Source organism: Branchiostoma belcheri, unplaced genomic scaffold, assembly GCF_001625305.1.
Source record: "Branchiostoma belcheri isolate BF01 breed outbred unplaced genomic scaffold, Haploidv18h27 scaffold91, whole genome shotgun sequence".
Classification (NCBI taxonomy): domain Eukaryota; kingdom Metazoa; phylum Chordata; class Leptocardii; order Amphioxiformes; family Branchiostomatidae; genus Branchiostoma; species Branchiostoma belcheri.
In genome coordinates this window covers 762,715-784,882 of record NW_017804587.1, presented here as the reverse complement: position 1 = coordinate 784,882, position 22,168 = coordinate 762,715, and the positions used below count along the sequence as shown (strand labels likewise).

Below are 22,168 nucleotides of genomic sequence, written 5' to 3'. Positions count from 1 at the left end.
TGACTGTCACAGTACTCACCTGTCTGTGTCCATTTTCTACTCCCCCGTTGGTCAGCCTGCTGCTGTGTGTGGACAGCGGCGTACTCCTGTGCGACGAGCTACGGGAAACCGTCGACGTGACGGGCGCCGTCCTGCTGGTCACCAGGGGGCTCAACGCTATTGGCTGAGCCGTCGAGCTGTTAGCCAATCGGGAGAAAGTGTCTGGCGTGTAGCTCCTACTTTTGTCGGACGTGAACCTGTCCACGTCCTGAACGGTCGGCACGCTGCTCGAGCGTTTGCCGTAGTCCCGCGGTCTGACCTGCTCGGAGCTGGACGGAAGTGTTACCGGGCTCTGTCGGACGGAACTGCGGGCACTGGACGACCGAGAGTGCCGGGAGTGGTGGGCGTCGTCCGCCCCCCTACCGGCACCGCGGTACCCCCCGTCCCTCCCCTGATCAAAGTACTGGGACAACTCCTGTTCGCTGGTGACACTAGCAGGGGGGGTGCTACCACGGCTGCCGGATAAGCGATCCCCGTTCGTGTTAATCCCGTTAAGTCCCGCGTAGCCATTCAAGTTCCCACTCGCAGGGCGGCTGTACCTGTCCACAATGCTAGCAGTACTCGAGCGACCGTCTTGGCCGTAAGATCGACCCCCGTCCATGGCTGACAAACCAGCTTTGCTTGCTGCAAGTTTCTCCTGGATCAAAGCACGACCTTTGACACTCCACGGGGGAGGCTTCCCATTGGCTGTTGGTCTGCTGACCCCGCCCACAGCACCTGGTTGGTCCCTTATAAAGGTGTCAGTGAACCTGACAGAGTGTCTCGTGTCCTTGGTTGAACTTTGACCGCTGTATCTGTCCAGGGAGTCTGTGTCTACAGAGTCTCTGTCGGCATCTTTTGCAATATCTGGAACACAAACAACCACCTGTTAAAATAGAAAATAACTGAAAATATTGCAACTATCAAAACTGCAAGAAATGCTTTTCTTTGCTTTATTCCTCAAGCTCACAATAAAAAAAGTCACAATTTTTTTACCTTTTTTTTTTGTAATTGTTTACAAACAACCAAGCTAGAAAGCTCATCAGTATCAGTCAGTAGAATTCAACAAGTTTGAACTGTAATTTCCAAAAAACGTGATGTCACAAAAACAGTAGACTGCTTACTGAGTCAACAACTTAGCTAGAACATACATTTCAACTTTTGAAACGTCTATTTAAGACTTTTGCTCCGCCCAACAATCCCCTTAAACCCCCCCCCCCACCTGCCACCAAGTGGTCCTCAAATCCAGCTGGGCTCAAATCCGTGTTTCCTAAAACCTGTTCTTCACATAGTTCTTACCACAATCCATGGAGTATATGATACTGTAAAAACCTTCTGTATGCCACAAAAGAAAGGATCAGCTCTTATTCCAGTTTGGTTGATTTGCTATATTGTTACTATAAAGCTAGCTAGAATTTTCAGATCACGAGAAGCAGTCAAGACTTGGCCCACACCTTTATCTTTTATGTGTTAAAAAAATAACTTTCAGATCTGTGAGCCAGTGTGACCCCATGTTATGCTATGGATGTATTTGGTGTAAAATCCTGTACAAATATTGTAAAGGTCAAAATGTAATGTATAGTATACATAGGATCAGTACACTTTTGAATAAAATAAAAACAAAGTTTTCAACAAAAGTAACCGCAATGCTTAGTATGGATTATAAAGGAATTGCCTGTGAATTCCTAATAAATATGAAGAGACCTTGGTATCGTGTGTGGCCTTTGTTTATTAGGATTGGTATAACAGAAATTACAATCTGTCATCTGCAAAATATATTTAAAGATTTAGGCAATGCACACTCACCATGGGTGGCACGAAGCAGGATGACGATATTCCAAACAAAAGTCAAGTAAGCTATTGATCTATGAGTCATATCAAACCTCAGAATTGATTGAGTTGAGTGAGTCACATCAAAATATGACAGAAAAGTGTGCAAATTTTGTGTCTCAACGTTTTTTATTTCACAATTTTACGACCACTTTCTGACAGCAAAATAGACAACCTTTTTCCCTGTACTTAACAGCCACACCTGACAATGGCAACGTACAATGTACAACGTTACGACAAGCTTGTGTGGTAATGAGTTGACACAAGGCTTGCAAACTGCACCTGATTCTAACCAGAACAAACCATCTTATCTCTCAAACAAAGGCGGTGCCGTTGGACGTTATGTCAACAAGCGTGTTATTTTTGGACGGTAGGCTGGTAAAACTGTATGCAGGTAGCCGGTGGAGGGGCATCTGCCTTACAATGGCGGACGAGGTCAGAAACATTACCCACATTTCACAATGCACTGGACGGAACAGGTAGCCCAGGAATCTACACACACACTTCAGGTGAAACGTCTGTTCAGTTTCCACCTCCACACAGGTGTAGTCAACCTGAACAGACTGAATTGTGACAACAAAAAGACGGGGGAAAACATGACAGAAAACACCTCGCCTCGTCCCTCACTAACTCTTGTCTTACAGATTGTGAAAACACATTCTGACAAGTCAAGAATGTCAATAAAGATTTTGAAAATACCTACAATCGTCAGGGAATTCCTGTATCAACTCCGGTTTTTATAGCACCAAACATTAAGCCCCATGTTCGGCCTTGACTCGTACAGCCAGTTCACTCATGTCCGTTGAACTTCAAGGTGGTCCATTCATTCTTCTCTTTGTCTCTATCTTTTGTCCGACGCCACAAAACGGTCGTGAAAAGGTCATCAAAGTGATTTCAGCAGTGCGCCAGGTGTAAACGTAAACCTACGTAAACCTGAATTCTGGAAAACTGCAGGTTCTAGAATTTTTCATGATAGTTAGAAGTTGAAGGAAAATCCTTAGATCTACTAGTAGCCCTAACTGTGGTAGATTGTTGACAGTCCTTTCACTTAAGTTAAGGTCTGCCTTTCACTCTTTCATTTGTCTCCGTCCTTTGTATGTCAGACTACAAAAACGTTACGATATAGGAGTAAAAAAAGGCATCAAAAGGACATCAGTTTATAACTACAACAACCAATAGAGTTCTTGTATCAAGCTTAAGTAGTTTACGTTTCCCTAAAAGTAAGTTCAGAACTTCCTCCTGAAAGCTTCAACAGGAGTCATTCTTTTATCTAACCTTGACTTTGCAGGTTTGTAAACTCGCTTCACTTCAGGTTACATCCTTAAGTGTACACCTCACCAACAGATGGACATGCCAGTTGTACCAGGTAACATAACGGCCGTACTGTTGCCAGGCTGTTGATAGCCATGTAGGTTACAGGTGCCAAACTCTTTGGGGAGTAACAACTCCACACACCTGATAGCAGAGACGGTACCTTGTACACCTGGCACACACACCTGTTAAGCACTTTATTCCTACAAACTTCTACAGGAGTTATACATTTAGAGTCTAAGAGCACATCTAACAGAGGTTCATTCTGTTATACAAGTGTAGAAAAACAGGTCTACTTTGTCCTTAAGTTGGGCTACGTGGGTACAAGCAGGATAACATTGTTTGCTGTGAGAATCAGCGATAGAAAAGGTAGACAAAGGGGGAGGGACCACAGTAAACACCCTGGGAAGTGTGAATGCAGCCATTAGCACCAGAATTTACCCTCAGACCTTTTTGCACGCAGGCAGACACAAATAAGTTGGCACAGACTTAAAGCAACAACACCTTTGCCATGCCACAGCAGTGCACAATGAAATACTGTCTATATTTTACCAGCAATTTTAACTGAGGACCCAACTGCAAGAATTTTACCCAAATTATATCGTAAATTGCAGTAGACAAATTTCAGAGAATTTGGAGGGGTGAGAGAGATTAGAGGGATTTCTTTTAGCACACCATCTTGTCTGGGCTATCTGTGGTATGTGTCCATGTTTCCCCAACATGGAGTAAGAGATGTTGGTAAGCACGATCACACGTGAGGTTATGTAAAGACAAAGTCAAAGTCAACCCTCATGCCTCATACAATGGTAAGGACTTGGACTTGGGAAGAGAAAAGAAATAATGAACCGAGCAACTAACAACAATGTTGTGCACAATGCAGGACAACATGTAACAAACGTATACTCCATACCTCAAACATACCCATAGCCAGATGCTCCTTTCAAACTCCACATATTTATACAACAGGACTATTCGCCTGCACTGTTTGTGTGACATTCCACAGAAACTACAACATGGAGGTCAAGCCTTTTGAAATGGATTACTTACTCTTCTGTTCACCACAAAAATGCAATTTTGACCTCCTAATTATGTTGAGTGTATCCTGGTGTTTTAATAATTTCATTTTCCAAGTAAATTTCATTCAAGATTATATAACTGTTGAGTATTTCTTAAATCACATTAATGAAATGGAACAATTAGAAGTTTCTCCTTTACAGACCTCCTTATTGTCACCTTAATAACAGTGTTTCAGATTGTCTTAGACTTAATTACTAACTATCCAAGGAACAGCATGTACGAAGTCACTCCAAATGGCCATTCTTCAGCCTAAGTCATCAATCAACACGACTTTTCATTCAAATTGAAACAGCAGAATATCGTGAAAACCATTCAAAACAACCACAGACAATACGTTGTAAGTCGAATAAACAAGTTAGCTCGACCACAAATTATCTTCAAAGAAACACCTTCGAAAGTATCATTAAGACCCGCCCTACTTTTTTTTAATGAGTTTGTTATTGCCACTATTACATGTACATTTCATGCCAACATGGCTTCCCCAATAACTGCCAAACCCGACAACCAAAATCCCACCAGCCATTCAAAATGGCTGAAGGAAACAAACCCAGCAGTAGCCTGTGTTACGGGATAGCTGACATGTATACCTCTCACCGTACATTCACTTCAAGTACGGACAGGAAAGCACGACTTTCAACCTAGCCACCGACGAGCGATTCAAATTACTGGGTAAACAAATCAGGGTGCTGCCCAGCATGGCAGCACCTGAAAGCAAATCCCTACAGCTACACCGTATGCTGTCACGTTTATACACAGCTAAGTGTAAGTCGTTATTCAACACATTACCTGCAATGTCTGCTACGCAGGAGGTTGTAGTAACTGTTACATCCACAGTCTGTGTGTGAGGATGAGGAGTTAGTCAGGATGCAGGTTTTGGAGTTCTGGGCATCGTAACGCCGCTTCCCTCTCGTCATGCAGGACAGCAGGGCTATCAAATGTTGCTAGGGACTGGCGTTGTTATGCAAATGAGGGGGCAAGTCACAGGGGGTCACCCAGGGGTTGGGTTGGTCCACTTTTACAAAAGAGGGGCGGGCAATGATATCATTACAGACGGAAAATTTAAAGAAATTTTGATTCAAAACTTGTAATTTTTAGTTTCCTCCAGTGTAAAACTGGTACTCAAAAGTTCTACACCTGCTAAAAGAGGAGGAATATGCAGGGACAGTTCATTAAACCACCTGTTACAGACCCCCTCGCCTTGTCTAGTGGTTGGTCCCCAAAGGTAGTTGAGCCCATATCAACCTGTAAGATCAAACCATTGTGTGGCAGCGACAACCGAGGGACAAACACTCTACATTTGTGATTTACCACTACAGTCTGCACGAGTCTTGTGCTGTTCTGAAGAAAAGAAAAGGATGTGGTCTAATCCTTGAGCTAACCTAAATCCTTTCTTCAGTTCTAAAGTCTCCAGCTTGGATAAGCAGACAACTTAAAGATGTTATCATGTAAATCCACAGATAAGCATGAAATTGGGGTGATTTGAAATTCAAAGAATGATGTTTTTTCTTACATGATTTTACAAACAAAGCTGTTTTTCTCAAGTTCTTTTGCTTTGTTGCACTTTTTTATGACTCCGAGAGGTAAATGTAATTATTATACTGTGGCAATATTCGTCTGTTACTTTTGCTATGATGTGTGCCTCATTGTGATTTATTATCAATTAGACTTTCCTGGTCTTGCTCAAATGTGTTTTGGTACAGCTCTACAAAACTCAAGTCAATGAAGTCAAATTGTTATTATTATATTAATATCATATCAAGCCCAGAAAGTTTAAAATCTATCTATGATAGTAATTTATTCTGCCAGCAAAGAAAGAAATATCTGCCCTCCCCTCTTCTGAACAAGAAACAATGTAATACATATGCATAACTACACCTCAGGTCTAACCAGTACAGGAGCATGGAGTTTAATTGCCAAAAAATAAAGATGAAAGAAATCTTTGCCTGGCAAAACCCTCACAGCACCCTTATACAAACTATTGACAGAACCATCTGCCAGTAGCACAGCTGTATAGGACAGCTCAAAAATCAATGACTGCTTCACAATGACAAGTGGACAAACATCTTCGACAAATATGGCACAAAAACATCAATAACTGTAAAGATTCTTTGGCACCAAATTTGTATTAGTTCTGGGTCAGATAGCAGGGAGAAGGTTAAATGAATGGGAAGACCTAATTTTTGGGCTATTATTATCTTAAGGTTACTTAATTTTCATTAACAAAATTATCTAGTAGTAGGTCTTTTCAATCATTGCAATCAATCAATGAAAGCCATGTAAAACTATGTATCATATTCAGTAAGATAGTGGCAAGCATCTTTTCTTTACCATAAACAAAGAAGGGAGAAAATACATTATAGAATCAACAGGTGGTTGCAGCACCACACAGTGCTGGCAGTACACAGGAACATTACAGTGGTCACTGTAATTAACACAGAAAGGTGACAAATTTTCACACTGAACAGAGCCTTCTTTAATAATGCAAGAAACCTTGAATATCCTGGAGTCCAGCCTTGTTAGCTTTAATCTGCTCCCCAAGATCAGAAGATCAGCTACCCCATGTTGGATAAACCTGGAAGGCATTCTTTTCCCTAACAGAAAGCCTCTACAGATAATTACCAAATACCCTCCCTAAAGTCTGAACAAACTCCTCCCCAGACCAATCCTCAGGAAGAACAAACCACCAGCAGGTTGTTCAATATTTGGCGGTGGCTCCGCTGACAAAGCCTGGCCCTGCACTGGGCAAACCTAACATTCATCTTTGTCCTGACTTCACAGGAGACAGAGGAAAACAACCTGTTAGGAAACTTCTGTGTTCTTTCTTGTGTTGAAGAGGACACACACATTTGAGGACAAAGACAGCTCTTATACTGGTAGTTATAAATAGATGAATGGGTTAGAACTGGGATTTAGAATTGGTAGTTACAAGTAATACAACTGTTCAACTGTGTAGTAAAATTCTGGTTGAATGCCTTTGATAGGAACATTTGGTTATAGTGTTGTTCGGACACTGTTGTCTTTCCTTGTGTTGAAGAGGCCACAAACACTCAAGCCAAGGACAACCATGGCTGTTATAAAAGGATGAGTAGTTTGCAATGGGAGGTTAAAAGTGTGATCAAGCATAGTAAGAGGGTGGTAAAACGTGCCTTTGAGAAAAACGGACGGTTCATGATCAGACACTACCAGTATCGTTCCTTGTGTTGAAGAGAATACAAACACTTGAGGACAACCGTGGCTCTTATAAAAATGAACAGATTGCAATGGGAACTAGGTTAATGGTGTGATCAAAGTGTAGTAAATAGTGGTAAAACGTGCCTTTGAGGGAAAAAGGCTGTTTGGACACTCTGGTTCTTCCTTGCATTGAAGAGGCCACAACACTTAAGGACTACCACAGCTCTAACTTATAAAACGATGAATAGCTTGGAATGGAGACTTCATGAGCTAGAAAATTTAATTCGTTCAGTAAACGGGCATTGAAACAAGCCCAAGACTGAAACTCTGTGACTATAAAAATTGAATATTCCTCCTTCAAATCATCCAGCTAACCGTTAACCCTATACATAGTTCAGGCAATTTGTCTTCATAAGAACTAAATATAGACAGATCAGACAACATTTGGAGAGAAAAACCATTAGCCAGAGGGTCTTACAATTCCTCAAAGCAAACACTAAGCAAAATGCACTTAGACAGCAGAACAAAACATTCATGTAAGTGCTAGTTCTTACCTCGAAAACTCCGCAAAAGAACCATGATTTTTGTAGACAGAACCCTGCTATTAAAACACAGTATTTCAGTAGTCCGACAGTTTTCCACTTGTAACAACTGCTCTTTCAGGTCTCCTTACTCCCTTTTAACCTCGGAAAAAGCAACATGCATTTCAAACGGCGACTTGCTTTGCATAATAATTCAGACATGCCCTGCCCATAAAAGCCCCCCTTGTTTCCGTTACTTGTTCAGACTGCCCTGACCATAAAGAGGGGGGTAGAGTTTCATAACAGGACGTGGTGAGTGTCGTCCATGCACGGGGCGTGAAAGTACAACTGGGGAAAAAAATCCAGGGCTCGAAACACATTTCTTCTGCATACCTGTACCTAGGTGCAACTAGAGTCAAAAAGTCTTAATTACCTGTACCTGAGCCATTTTCTATCCCTTTTGATTTTGTACCAAGAACAAGGTGAATCTGGCACCATTGCAGAATTCTTGTAATCTGTACTACAGGTATACTATAAGGTAATGCACTAGAAACCATGTCCATTCTTTGTTTTGTATTCTACATGACTGGTGGTTAAAAATCTGTGTAATTTACTAATTACACCAAACACAATGTACCAATGCAGGTTAGGTGCTGGTAGAAATACCTGTACAGCTCCAATACTACCTCCAGTAACTTGAATATGCATGCAGCATTTCGAGCCCTGAATTGAGTGTGGCAACAGAGTCAAAAAGTCTTAATTATGAACTTGCGCCTGAGGCATTTTCTATCCCTTTTAATTTTGTACCAAGAACAAGGTGAACCTGGCACCAGGCATAGAATTCTTGTAATCTGTACTACAGGTATGAGGTAATGCACTAGAAACCATGTCCATTCTTTGTTTGTATTCTACATGACTGTTAAAAATCTGTGTAATTTACTAATTACACCAACACAATGGACCAATGCAGCAGGTTAGGTGCAGGTAGAAATACCTGTCCAATTCTACCTGCAGTAACTTGAATATGCACGCAGCATTTCGAGCCCTGGAATGAGTGTGGATATTACCAACAGGTGCATGCTCTATTAGGCATGGCCAGGTATCCCGGGTCCCTCCCCATAAACAGGATTAGGAACACTTCAGCACACTTACAAGAGAAGTAAGAACAAGGATAAATAAGGAGATTGGAATCGGAGGGAGGGGGGCAGCATGGATAATGACACATTACACAGAGATACAGCCTCATACAGGTAATCTACACTAGCAAGGGATACCGAAATAAGCTGCTGTCTGGAGTAAGCTCATACAAACATGCATTTATGAGATAATCCTTCCAGACTCTAGATCTAAATATAAGTTGTATTTTGAGATAAACTCATTGTGAGATGCTTTACAACAGTTATATCATTACCTAAGTTTTCCAATAATTGCCCAAAATATTGTGATTCTACAAAGGATTTTATGATGACTTTCATAAATATTATGGGACTGAAAAGAGTCCTAAGTATACTTCTGCTTTATTATCAGCAGAATTTCCTTGTCAACACTTACATGTAGGACACTACACTGAATAGTGAGTGTGAGTGTGAGACCTGACCCAAGACGGCCACAAGAGGAACAAAAATCAAGTTAATCTATCGATTTTTCAGTCCTTTCAACAAGCAGAGGAAGGTCAGTCCTAGGTCAGTTTGCTCGGCAAGCAAAACAACCAAAAACTTGCCACCAACAAACTGAACAACTGAAAAACATTGCTCAGATGCTTGCTTGGCGTGCAGAGACTCCCCTGCAGCAATTTGAAACATAACTCCGTGTAGGGAATAGAACTCTTCCACACTTTCTGCCTTTACATTGGAGCCCAACAAGCATGTTCCATTTCCCGCGGACAAAAGGGGTTACGCTATCGGTGGAGCACTCGGGATTGTGCGAGCGCAAACACCGTCGCACGCTCCATTTCCCCGGCCACGGTGGGTGGGTTTCCGTTGGGCTAATGGACAGGTATGCCGAGACTGACACATGTTCGCTCACCCTCCGTACAGTGGGGATGCACCGACACTGTCACTGCAGCTGTAACCGACACCCTCCACCACTTTCACATTGTGTCAAGTGATGTGACAACATTTCAAACAGTCATTATCGCCTCTTACTTTTGTAAAAGCTACAAAGGAATTCTCTCTAGAGCTGTCGGTTACCCCTATAGTGGCATTGCAGTGGTACGTTCTAATGTGGTAGCGGTGTAAAACAAACATAGGTAACGAACCCCAGTCCTGTTTTGTCGAAAATTACAAGTCACCCGCCGACCCGAAGGGACTTGAAGTGTTGAACAACAATGGCAGCATACACAGGCCAACTTGAGTCCAAAGCTTCTGACAGAAAACTCAAAACAAACACGTTTTTTGCCCTACCTGCCTAAGGTGTAACACACGATGTCACGCTACAAAGGTTAGCGACAAGGTCTGTCCCGAAGCAATCGGGTAACTCAAATATTTATTCGTAAAACGTCCAATATTTGCCATTTCTGGGATAGCTAGGTTTCCAGAGAAGGGCAAGGCAGTTCTTCACTCTCATTGGTCAACCTTCTCTCAGAGGCGGCTTCTGATTGGTCAAAGATTTACAAATCTCAAAATTTGAAATGCATGTGAAGGAACAGGTGTAGCAAGGCATTTATCAATGTCTTCAGGACACTTAACTGTACGTGGCTAAAATAAAATCACTGAAATGGACTGAATTTACTTTACTACAGTAACTGTAGCATTATGTGGCCAAAACAAATCATTGAAATTGACTTAATTCACTTTACTATTGTAACAGTACGTGGCCAAAACAAAATCACTGAAATTGACATTCTATAAAGTAGAATGGATTCATTCCTCAAGCTAATCAACATCTTTCAGCCCTGTTTATACGTATTTCCTCTAGTGAAACGTTCATATAAGAATGTCAGATAGCCAACAAAGTCAAATTGTGTGGTCTTACATTTGAGTTCCACATTTCAGTTAGGTCGAGGCGACATCATAATCGATGAAACTGTTTACATCAGATACATACCAATGTGGTCCTTGACGTTAAGCAAATAAACGATCATTAAGATTAACAATCTGCAACTCAGAGTTTATTCTGCATCAGGTACAGGTTATAAATGACAGTTTTATCTCCAAAAGACTTAATTTATTATTTCAGCCCATATATTAAGGAGCCAATTAAAACACTGGTATGGCCTCATTGGAAAGAATTACATTAGATTACCTAACTGTTCTGTATCATCTCTAGATAAGAACCAGAATAAATTTCACAAATGCAAATTCAGTAAAAAGCAGAAAATCATGATTCCAGAGTTTTAAAATGAAATAAGGGAAAATTTTTCTGTTTTTTCTGACAAAGAACTCTCCAAGCAGGTAGAGTCTTGGACAGTGTTGCATAAGGTTTTTCCTGCATTTTGTATGTCTTTGTATGTCGACCCATTTTAGCTCAAAAGGAAGACAAGAAAAATATTTTTAAAAACATACACATGTATCACAATACACAAAATTTACAGAAACAGTAGTACATGTGTACCTGGTTATATAATAATGAATTCAAGTAAATAGTTACACCTACAATGTAAGCCCTGTTATCTGCAAAATTCCAAAAATTGCCCCAAGCTAATAAATGAAGAAAAAAACCCTTACCAAAAGGACAGATTAACTCTCCCCAAGTTTACCTTGACAGTTGCCTAACCTGTTCAACATGGCAGGTAAGGGTCCACCTGTCATCCCCCTCAAAAGTTCACCTTGACAGCTGCCTCACCTGTCAACCATGTCCCAGGTGTTCGGGGCAGAACATGTAGTGCTGCCATACCGTGAACAGATGTGTCTGAATATCACTGGACCAAAAACCTGGGGCACAGGTAAGCCCCACAGGACTGTACCACGGTGGTAAAATGGTATAAAGGCTTTGAGGTCGTGGATGTATATTAAGCTATTCTTGATGTACACCTGACTTTGATCTAGCTAAGAACAGACTTTGCTCTGTTTCAAGCTCAAGTCCAGTTTCAAAAGAATGGAACCAAAGTTTACGAGGTGGAGCCCATCCCCCTCCTTCCACTGCCTTCCCAACCAAAGTTAGGTACCTATTTGGCTGTGCTTTTCCCAATAATGCAATGTCAAGCTAGGCATGTCAGAGAATAAATCAAGCAACAGTTACTGGATAAATTATGAGTCAGATGTTTCAGATAGTCAATATCTTTTGTCAATGACTGAGTATGGCTTGATGAAATTTTCAGTCACTAATGAAAGACAGTAGAAGCTATCTGAAATGTCTGACTCCTCAGAGACTTTATCAAGTTGCTTGATATATTTTGTAATACACATCTAATCTTCATTGACACTACATTTCTTGTTTAGTGACACAATACATACATGTACCAGGTAAAACATATAATGGCCACCTTACCTCTGGACGGAACTAGCTCCCTGCCTGGACTGTTTTCCCATGACAGCAGTGACTACTGACCCTGAACAGTCTTACTGGTGCACAACAGGCCAAAACAACACAATTCCCTGCTTCCTAGTCACAGAAAAATCTGGCTAATAGCAAGAAATCTCTATAGTATTGAACTATATCTCAAACCCTTGTTCTTCTGTAGAAAGGATTTATTCTTGGCCATAAGAATAGCTTCCTAACTGTAGAAAATAGCATGAAAATCCTTGGGGGAACCATCATGTTAACTTGGTAGGGGTGGAATATAACTCCAAGTGCGTGCCCCTGTTATCTTACCCGAGCAACCTATAAGTGACAAAAATTGGATCTGTGCGCCCCTTGATTATCTACATTGGACTATTTTGCACGATGCAAAGCACACAATGAGATTTGTCTATGAAATTTGTCGAGGAGTCTGTCAAAACTACTCAGTTGTTCAGCAGCCTTTTAGTGCTGGAAATGTGGTGTTAGTAACAAGATATTCTCCACCAACAAGCTTTTGTTGGATCCAACAGTTAAAACAAACATGTTGCCCAATCTTTTATACACATGTACTTGCACATGACTTTGATCTAGCTAAGAACAGACTTGGCCCTGTTTCAATCCCAAGTCCAGGTTCAAAAGAAGGGAACCAAAGTTTACAGAGTCGCTCCTTTCACCACATTAATCCTTCCATATCTAGGAATGCAGGTGGCTGTGGCAGACAAATAGCTGTTAAGCTTGAATGAAAACAGACCGACTTTGCTGTGGTCTGTGAGGGCATAAGGAAACAGACCTGGCACCCACACATGCTGTAACTTTGGCCTAGTCAGTTGTTGGGTTAGGCTGTAGGGAAAAGGTAAAATGTAGAGGGAGTATAGGCCATGACCAACTGTGAGCAAATATACTTTTCTTAACAAAAAATCTGAGAACAAAACATCCCATATTTTATTATGGAAGTTCATCTTTGTTGGTAGTTATCATAGTACAATGCTAAACTTTAGTCCAACACAAATATTGTACACAAGGATCAAATTTTCAATGATCACTGTCACCTACATGTAATTAATTATCCTGATCAAGGCGACAGTGGTCATTGAAAATTTTATCCTTGTGTTGGAACAAAATTAAGCATTGTAACACCATAATCTTATATTTTGTGCTCCAATCTAAAAATAAATATATTGATTCTTACAGATGGATTTGCAAAAGACAACTGTCACGTTCGACAACTTAAAAACCAGCCAAAAATCAATGGCCACTGTCTGCCCAGTCTGCACACAGCTTAACTATTGATTCTGACACTGATATCAGATCAACATGAGGGGTCAACAGCTTGACCTCCAGTACATGGGAAGCACTCTTGTACAGACCCTGTGTAACTTCATCTATCATAATCCTGCACAGTACCCTAGGACATTGAAAGCAAGAAATGAGAGATTTCAGACATCTCAGACCTAATGTTGTGCCCTTGTAGCCTGGGCACCATCCTATTTGGATACAGGGGCTTCCATACTCACTCCCTAAGTGACTATGGGAGCCCCAGCATACAAATATGATGGCATTCAGGTAAAAATGATCGTGAGTATCTAGCTTGTCCTCTCAGGTGGGATGTTAAGCTGTGTGTCTGACTTTGAGGACAGCTCTACCTCTAGCACGTGAAAAATCCCACACCCTTACCAAAAAGAGCAGGGGTCCTAATCCCCAATGCATTGAGTGGTTCAAACCTTACAATCTGGTCTCAGGGTTGACATCTTGAAGATTTGATAGTCTCCTGTTATGTCAATCCTTCCATAAATGTGATATACCTCAATAAATAAACTTAGAGACCTTACCTGACAGGATCTCCAGAGGGACTTCCCTGGTGGCCTCTTCCACTGCAAACTTCCTGACGGGGTGAACGTCCTCCCCCACCACCAGCTGACATTGGTGCGGTCCAAGTGGAACTGTCACCAACTCTGACTCAAACACGTCGTCTGGAATGTTCCACTGAAGAGGCATGGGGTCCTGGATAAAGATTAAACAAAAAAGCAGTGCATAGATGTGCAGTATTTACTTCAAAAGTCTGTGATACAACCCAAACTTGGATGGTGAAAACCTCTATCAAACGTGTATAGTTTCCTATCGATAAAAAAGTCCCATGAATTTATATACTGTATAATCTGCAATTAGGATGGAGACTGCAATTTTCAGAGGATTCGTTAGAGGGCGCTGTATCTTGCAATGGGTTGTAAATCTTATTCTAAGTCCTTCCCAAATTCAAGGCAAGTGACTTCTCCAATTTCGGTCTATTGATAAGAAATGGGTAAGATATCTGTTTGGGAGGGGTACAGGGCCAAAATCAATGCACAAAATGCAATTTATAAATTTATGTCAAGTTTCTATGGCCAGTAAAGAGCACTTTGAACTCCTTGCACAATCAAACATATCCACATCCTGTAACTCTATAGCTGTATATATTTTCCACACTCTGCACTACATAGCAAAACAACATGCTCCAGACAAAACATTTTTGTACATTTGTCCTAGACAAAGCAATTAGAGGATTTAGATTTGTTGTGGTAAAAAAATATCAAAAAGTATTTAAAAAAACACCAAGAAAAAGATTAGCTTCAAATGTGGCAAAAAGTAAGTGTGTGAGTGAGTGAGCGAGTGAGTGAGTGAGTGAGTGAGTGAGTGAGAGAGGGAGGGAGTGAGTGAGGGAGGGAGTGAGGGACGGACTGAGGGACTGAGAGTGAGTTAGTGAGTTACACACCTGTACTACACCTGTCTAACACCTGTTCTCACCTTGCTGAAGTCAGACAGCAGGAACACCTCCGTAGCCAGGGTGGTGACAGTTCTGTTCCACAAGAACCTCACAGCTACTCCGGCCTTCTCCATCTCATCACCTACAGAAAAAAACACACAAAAAACAACATAGCATCAGTACGATATTAGAAAAACAATGATATATAATCTATCTTTGAAGATCATGATGGCAGCATCAACTGTAAATATGCAGAATTCTCCATGTCTTCACCAACACATACACGCACACAGAAAACAACATAAGTATGAGTATAACATTAGACAATAACATGATGTCAGAAGTGTCTGAAATATTGGACATCCAATGATCAATGTAGAAACTAATATCCTCTTCTAGCCTGAAAAAAAAAGCAAAAACAGGACAAGGGCAGGCAAATTAAAGAGATTCAACCCTCTCTCTTCCCCCTACTGTTAAATCTGAACTGACCTACAAACATTAAAATCTGCAGGGCTTACCAAAGGCAAATAATCTCTGGTTCCTGTTCCCCCTACACACTACTGCTGATGGCGGTTTATCTGCTTGTATACCTATATATATAGCTACTAGTACACTTCAGCTTACACAGGTATCCAGTACAGGTGTCTGGTAGAGGAAACAGGTGCCTGATACAGGTGTCACAGGTGTTATTGTGTGACAACTTGTCATCTGAGGGTTCAGGTTAACACTGTTGACCACACCTGCCTTGTTGGCACCCTGGTGACAGTGAGTTATACCCCTGTGTGCTCAGGGATATGTTAGGTAAACTGTCAGGCTGCCGGCCTCAAAAATTAATCCGGCTGCTGGGTTATGTTTGTGAGCACTTAGAGGTTGGCTGGATCGTTCATTGGTACAACTGTCAGCTTCAATGTTGTGAATAAGGTGTCTGCCCCAAAAGTTCAATAAATTCTTGTAATTTAGGACTACAGCATGCATACGCACATGTACAAATTCAAGACTGCACTCAGACAGAATCATGAAAAATTTTCAATTGATTCTATGTTGTATTTTGTTAATAAAAACTTGCATCTACACAAAAAAATGTGCCGCATACATTGAAACTTAAGTTGTACCAACTAATTGTATTTTCACATAAATGATTATTCCTATAGCTATAATAGTTTCTATAACTCCAGAACGCCTTCAGTACCTACTAAAATATGTGGGTCAAATATATCAGTCACCAATATAACCCAATATTCTTCACCTGATAGGTCTGTTTGAACTGTGATTTCACAGCTCCAAACAAAGCTTAGATTTATAATATACGGGGACAAGAACAGCTGTAACTCAATGTTATATAACCGCTGCAAGCTACATGTACTACTAGTGTGCTATAGTTATACCTTAGACGCTAAGAGCATTACATAGACTACCTGATAGCTGATGACAATATAGATATATTGAGACTGTGTTTATATCATATGAGCATCAATAAAACATTAACAGAACAGTCATATCAAGTGTTTCTCACCTGTATATCTCAGGTACGCAGGCATGCCGTGCTCAACAGGTAAAGTCAGGTGTTCAGCCTTATCACACAAATCTAGCTGGAATTCCTGCTATTGCCCCGTGTGACTTCAGACGAATTTACAGCTCTATAAAAACCGTTATTGTACTTTGATCGCTGGTAATAGCTACAGTGTCGGTCTGCCATTTTCAGCAAGAAACCACGACGATCAAGCTCATAATATACCCGTCATTTAAGGGGTTAAAATAATTTCAGACTTCACCCAAAGTAAATGAAAGACTATTCAAAAGCTGCACTGGAGTATCAAATCGGACACGTGTCTTTACAATACCCCAACGGAAAGAATAACTGAACGTTACAATGTTGGCATCTACATTCAGGGGAAACCAAAACAACAATCAAGCTCATAATACAGCCGTCATTCTGGGGGTTGAAGTAATTTCAGACTTCACTCAAAGTAAATGAAAGCCCATTCAAGATGATAGACTGTAAATTCACACAGGAATATTAAATCTAAGACACAAATCTTTACAATGCTCCAACTGAAAGAATAACTTAATGTCGATCACTAGGCTATAGATGGATGAAAGGAATGTGAGTCATTGAATGGGCAGAATTAGTTATAATCAGTTAATCATTCATTATATGATTAACTTACACCACTGGCCACATTCAAGTTAGGATTTAGTCAGTTAGCAAGTTGGACGATAAGTTTTGCACAATTTGAAATGTCATACCTCCCTCTTAGTTCTATAACTGTGCTGTTTTATTGGTAAGTTCTATCTTCAACATTGAGCTTACAAACATTCAAAATTAAGCATTCTTCCTATCCCTGGTGAGTGACTGAAGGATCCATCATTGCTTGGGCCACAAGTTCACAACAATTTCCTAGGTTCTTGGACAAAACATTTAAGGTGAAAATATAACAAATGGACATCATAAAAGCAGAGGGCAGGAAAGAAAACTTGAATGTGACTGTCTTCACTCCATAAATGTATTGCAACCAAAACATTTTTATGTACCATAACAAACCACCATGACCTGTTCTGACCTAAGACAAGCTTTACATCTTTAATGAGTACTTTAAGTGCCATAATAGTCCAAACCCTCACCTGTACCTGGGTACCATGTTATTACAACACTACATGTACAACAGGTAATATCCAGGTGTAACCTGTTACCATGGGAACTCAGGTAATGACCAGGTAATTTGAGGTAAACAGTGTTTGTCCAAATTCCAGAATCCTGCTGTAATTAAGCAACAACTACTTTTATGGGGCTAAATCGTTAACCTTTGTTTATACAAAATCTAGGTCACCACAGCTATCAAATAACGGTTATTTTTATGGTTTAAAACAAATTTAAAATTTCGGAAAAAGACTATGTAGGAAAAAATACCTACTCTCACCTCTCGAATAAAAGTACCCCCTGGAATAAAAGTACCCCCCGGACAAATCTTCAAAATGTAATAAAAGTACCCCCTGGAATAAAAGTACCCCCCGGAAAATTTTAAAAATTGACATCTAAGCAACGTCTATGCTCCAAAAATGTGTTCTCATGGTGTATATATGTGTGCGTCTATATGACCTTGTCACTTTCAACTATTGACAGGTCCTGAATAAACATACCCCCTTGAATATGATTCCCCCAACAAATATTCAAAACCTAATAAATATACCCCCAAAATAAATGTGCCCCCTGGAAAATTATCAAATTCAACAGCCTGTATTCTTACAGGCTTTTGAGGAGTATATGCATCACTTGCTGTGTAATATATATTACACTGTCATACATCAATTTTATATGACTTCTCTGCATTCATACAATTTGTTGTTGATCATTGCATTGCATACTGTATCTTACATCAGCAGGGACAGTAATATGAAGTTTTGAAATAAGAGTAGATTTTTTACAGCTTGGTAACTATCAGCAAGATTTCATTTAGAGCTCATTAAGTTGAACATATGCTTAACATAATTGCGCTATACAAATTGTGATACTAGTTTGTAAAAGCCATGCAAAAGAATTTATAATCATCTACAAGTATTTAATGTTAAAGTGACTTAAACATAATTATTTCTTTTTTATCTTTCCCAAATTTCCATTTATGCATTGCATATTTCTCTTTTTACCAAAGTAATTATAAATGATCAATGCTACATAGTTAAAACAAATGGCAACATTGTAACACATTGCATTTCACAACAGTCCAGAGTCAAGGGTTTTATGTTACCCTGCTACGCTTTTGAAAGTGTGTCCAGTGAGTATGCAAATGAGCAGAGGCGGGGCTTTAAGTTTAGAACTCAGTTCTTAGAAAAAACTGAGACATCTTTTTGAAGGAGGACACTTTTTGGCAAAATATTTCTCTGTGAAAGTGCATACATTAGACTGCAATTATACTCCTGTTTTTGGTCTTTTACATGATAATTAGCTTTGTTAATTGCAAATTGCTTATGTCTATATTTGAGAAAGAGTTTTATCTATAATAACAAAGAATATAAATAATTGCCCCCCCCCTACAAAAAGTGAGCTCTGCCGACCGTGAGAAACTGCATGTAATACGTATTTCACTGCAAGAGAATTGGACTTTTTCCAGCGCTAAATTGTCATATTTGTGGTAGGATGTTCGACTTTTTGAGAGTATCGCATGTTGTAATTGCTAGAATACATTGTTTTGTGGTATTATTTTAACATAGTCCCAAGAAAAAGATCGTTCTGAGCAAGGAGTTTTGAGTGAGATGTGTGTGCATGTTGCGTGAAAAATGTTGCAAATTTCGCCAATTTTTCTTTACATAACGCCCGTTATAGTTCATATTTTCAACACAATATGTGTTCCCAAATATAATTTACATGTAAAAGGGAGGTACTGTAATATGTTCTTAGACTTGCCGTGATTTTGAAAACTTCGTAAACGTACCGTGCAAAACAGAACGTACCGGGACATTTTCAATTGCTGTCGGCTGGGAGAAGTGGTGTTTTTTTACGTTCAGGACCGCAAATTTTCCCGGAACTTTTCCGATTTTGAAAAAAAGAAATAAACGTACCGTCTAAAATAAGAATGTACCGGGTGGATTTTGAGGCGAAAAAAAATAAACGTACCGGTACGTTTAATAGAGAGGCGAGAGTAAAATAGCATCTTATGACATTATAGATTATAAAACTTTGCTCCATTTTAGCCTGGATAAAAAATGTTGTGAGTGACATACGCCACCTGCCTTGTTGAAAGGTGACTGCATGCAAGGCATGAAATCCTTTTTCAGCTTCATGCAGAATTGTTAAATGGTAGTCTCCTTCTCCTTGGTAGTACTGAGCTTTGGGATCACAAGGTTGTGGGCTCGAATCCCAACTTACCTGTTCAAGCTCTGAAACCTAGGCCTGGTTTGTATACTACCAGTGGGTAGTGCACTGCCTTTCAAATTGGACAATGTAAGCTGTCAGTCCATGTTTGAGGAATGCTACACCTTCAGCACTTTACAAGAACACACCCACCATACCTCCAAGAAACTACAGTATTTGAAGTTCATGAAATACCTTTGAATGTGCAATGGCCACAATCAAACTAATCCCATATGTAGAAGCTCATTATAATGGTGTGTATAAACTCGTAGCATCTTACATGTATCTGCAATTCAAATTCCAATTCAGATTATCAAAAGTCTTAAACTAGCAAAGAATAACATCTTTGTCGAAACCATTGACTCAGAAATGAAAGTTGTTCAAAACTTAATGAAAGTCCTACCTCACCTAAAAGATAACACCAAGAAACCAAAAGATGAGCAGCATCAGACAGCAGCCCCACTAGTGGTCACAACTCCCACCTGTATGATCCTACTGGCCCCCCAGGAGTCTCTCATTGTGTAAGAACACCTTGTTCATCCCTGTTTATACTAACATCACGACTACTCTAATATTTACTCAGACTCAATCCACAACCACCACAGATAACCACCTACATACAATCACCATGGTAACGGCAAATACACCACTAAACCTGCTATTATCACTGTCTATTTGTTTACTAACGACTATTCTTTGAAATCCTGGGCAAGCACGCTGCTGAGCCCTCAGTTGTTTATTGTAGGATCCTCTTCGGCAAACTGTTGATTGTTGGCTAACTGTGATGGTAAACAGCTAAACAATCATCACTTTATGATAGGAAAGGAAAGGGTTGGGACATCATCAATCAATGATCCTCTAGAGCTGAATGTTCTTCATTAAATTTACATCTACAATGTATGGGTCATCTAAGCTAGACTGGTGCACTCTTAGAGCACTGTCAACTTTGTCGCTGTTAGTGTTAAGTATATTGCTCGCATTGGTCATCCAGTAGCCTGGATCATGGACGCCACTCCAGTTGGTGTTCCACAGCTCCTATATATACTTGCCTCTAATGAACTATTTCTACTGGGATCGCACCCAGCTATACATAGCTCAAGTCATACACTGCCATATTTTGACAAATTGTAGGCAATATAGATTGTTGAACCAGTGGGTTGTGTGAAAACTACCTTAGAAACTTTCTCAAAAGTTTAATGGCATACATTTTTATTAGGGTATATTATAAGAACAAGGCTCACAAAGTCTTCGAATAGTCTACAACTTGTTGCTGGTAATATCAACAGCCTCTCTGCACGTTGTTCACATCTGTCAACAAGAGCAAGATTTCTTGTGTTGTCTTTAGGGAGACATGCCAACATTGAACACGTGACATAGATAAGTTCCCAGCAAAAGAAGTTTCTGTGGCCTTGCACTGACACTGGCACCTGTCGTTGTACCGGCCTTCACAACACGACCTGTTTTGGCTGGACATAACTGTGTCACTGTTACAATAACTATCATGGCCGTCGTGTTTCCCTTGACAAAGGGACAAAGCCCCAAGTGTTATTCCTCCAGCTCTACGTGAGAACGCTGCACAAAGGACACCACCACAACCCATTACCTCCTAATCATCACGTTGTCCCTGCCTTTTCATGGGCAGACAAAGAAGACGAAAGGTCGGTTTGAGGGGAACAGGTGCCATTTTACAATGCAAGCACAAGGTGACTGACCTAACAGTACTCAGTGTGTCCAGAGAAATTATCGTGAAGTCCTGAAGTTGTAAGATTCCCAATCTGATTTACAATACAAGTGACTGACCTAACTCTAGTAACAATTTTTTTTTTAGTGTGAAATACCTTTATTGTACATTCATGCCACGACGGGCTAGGTACAGGTCAAGATACTGAGTATGACAGACACATAACAAACGTATATAGAAAATTGGAGACAACATATGCACTACTTGATTTAGACATACATACATAAGGAACATACAAGGGTACTATACTAGGCTAATACATAGTGTTCTAGTCACTGAGCTAATACAGACAGGTCAACTTCTTCTCGCTTTTTTGTACAGTGGAAAATGTGGGAGCAGATCAATGTACATGTAGCTAAAATTATCATGAAGAATTCAGTTGTAAGATTCTCAACCTGGCTTGAGGCTCTAAATTTGCATGAAGGACAAGAACCTAAATTTGCATCCCCTATCAACTCCTTTCATACTGCAGT

The 22,168-nt window shown here is 40.3% G+C and overlaps 1 protein-coding gene across 1 annotated transcript in view; it reads right to left on the bottom strand.

Moving 5' to 3' along the window:
- LOC109488018 overlaps nt 1-22,168 on the bottom strand; it is a 38,846-nt gene that overhangs the window by 13,733 nt on the left and 2,945 nt on the right. Inside the window, exons 2-4 of the mRNA XM_019792160.1 lie at nt 15,150-15,250; nt 14,198-14,369; nt 20-885 (exon numbers count right to left, since the gene is read on the bottom strand). Of these exons, the coding sequence (XP_019647719.1) occupies nt 20-885; nt 14,198-14,369; nt 15,150-15,250 (1,139 nt within the window). The remainder of the gene's footprint in view (nt 1-19; nt 886-14,197; nt 14,370-15,149; nt 15,251-22,168) is intronic.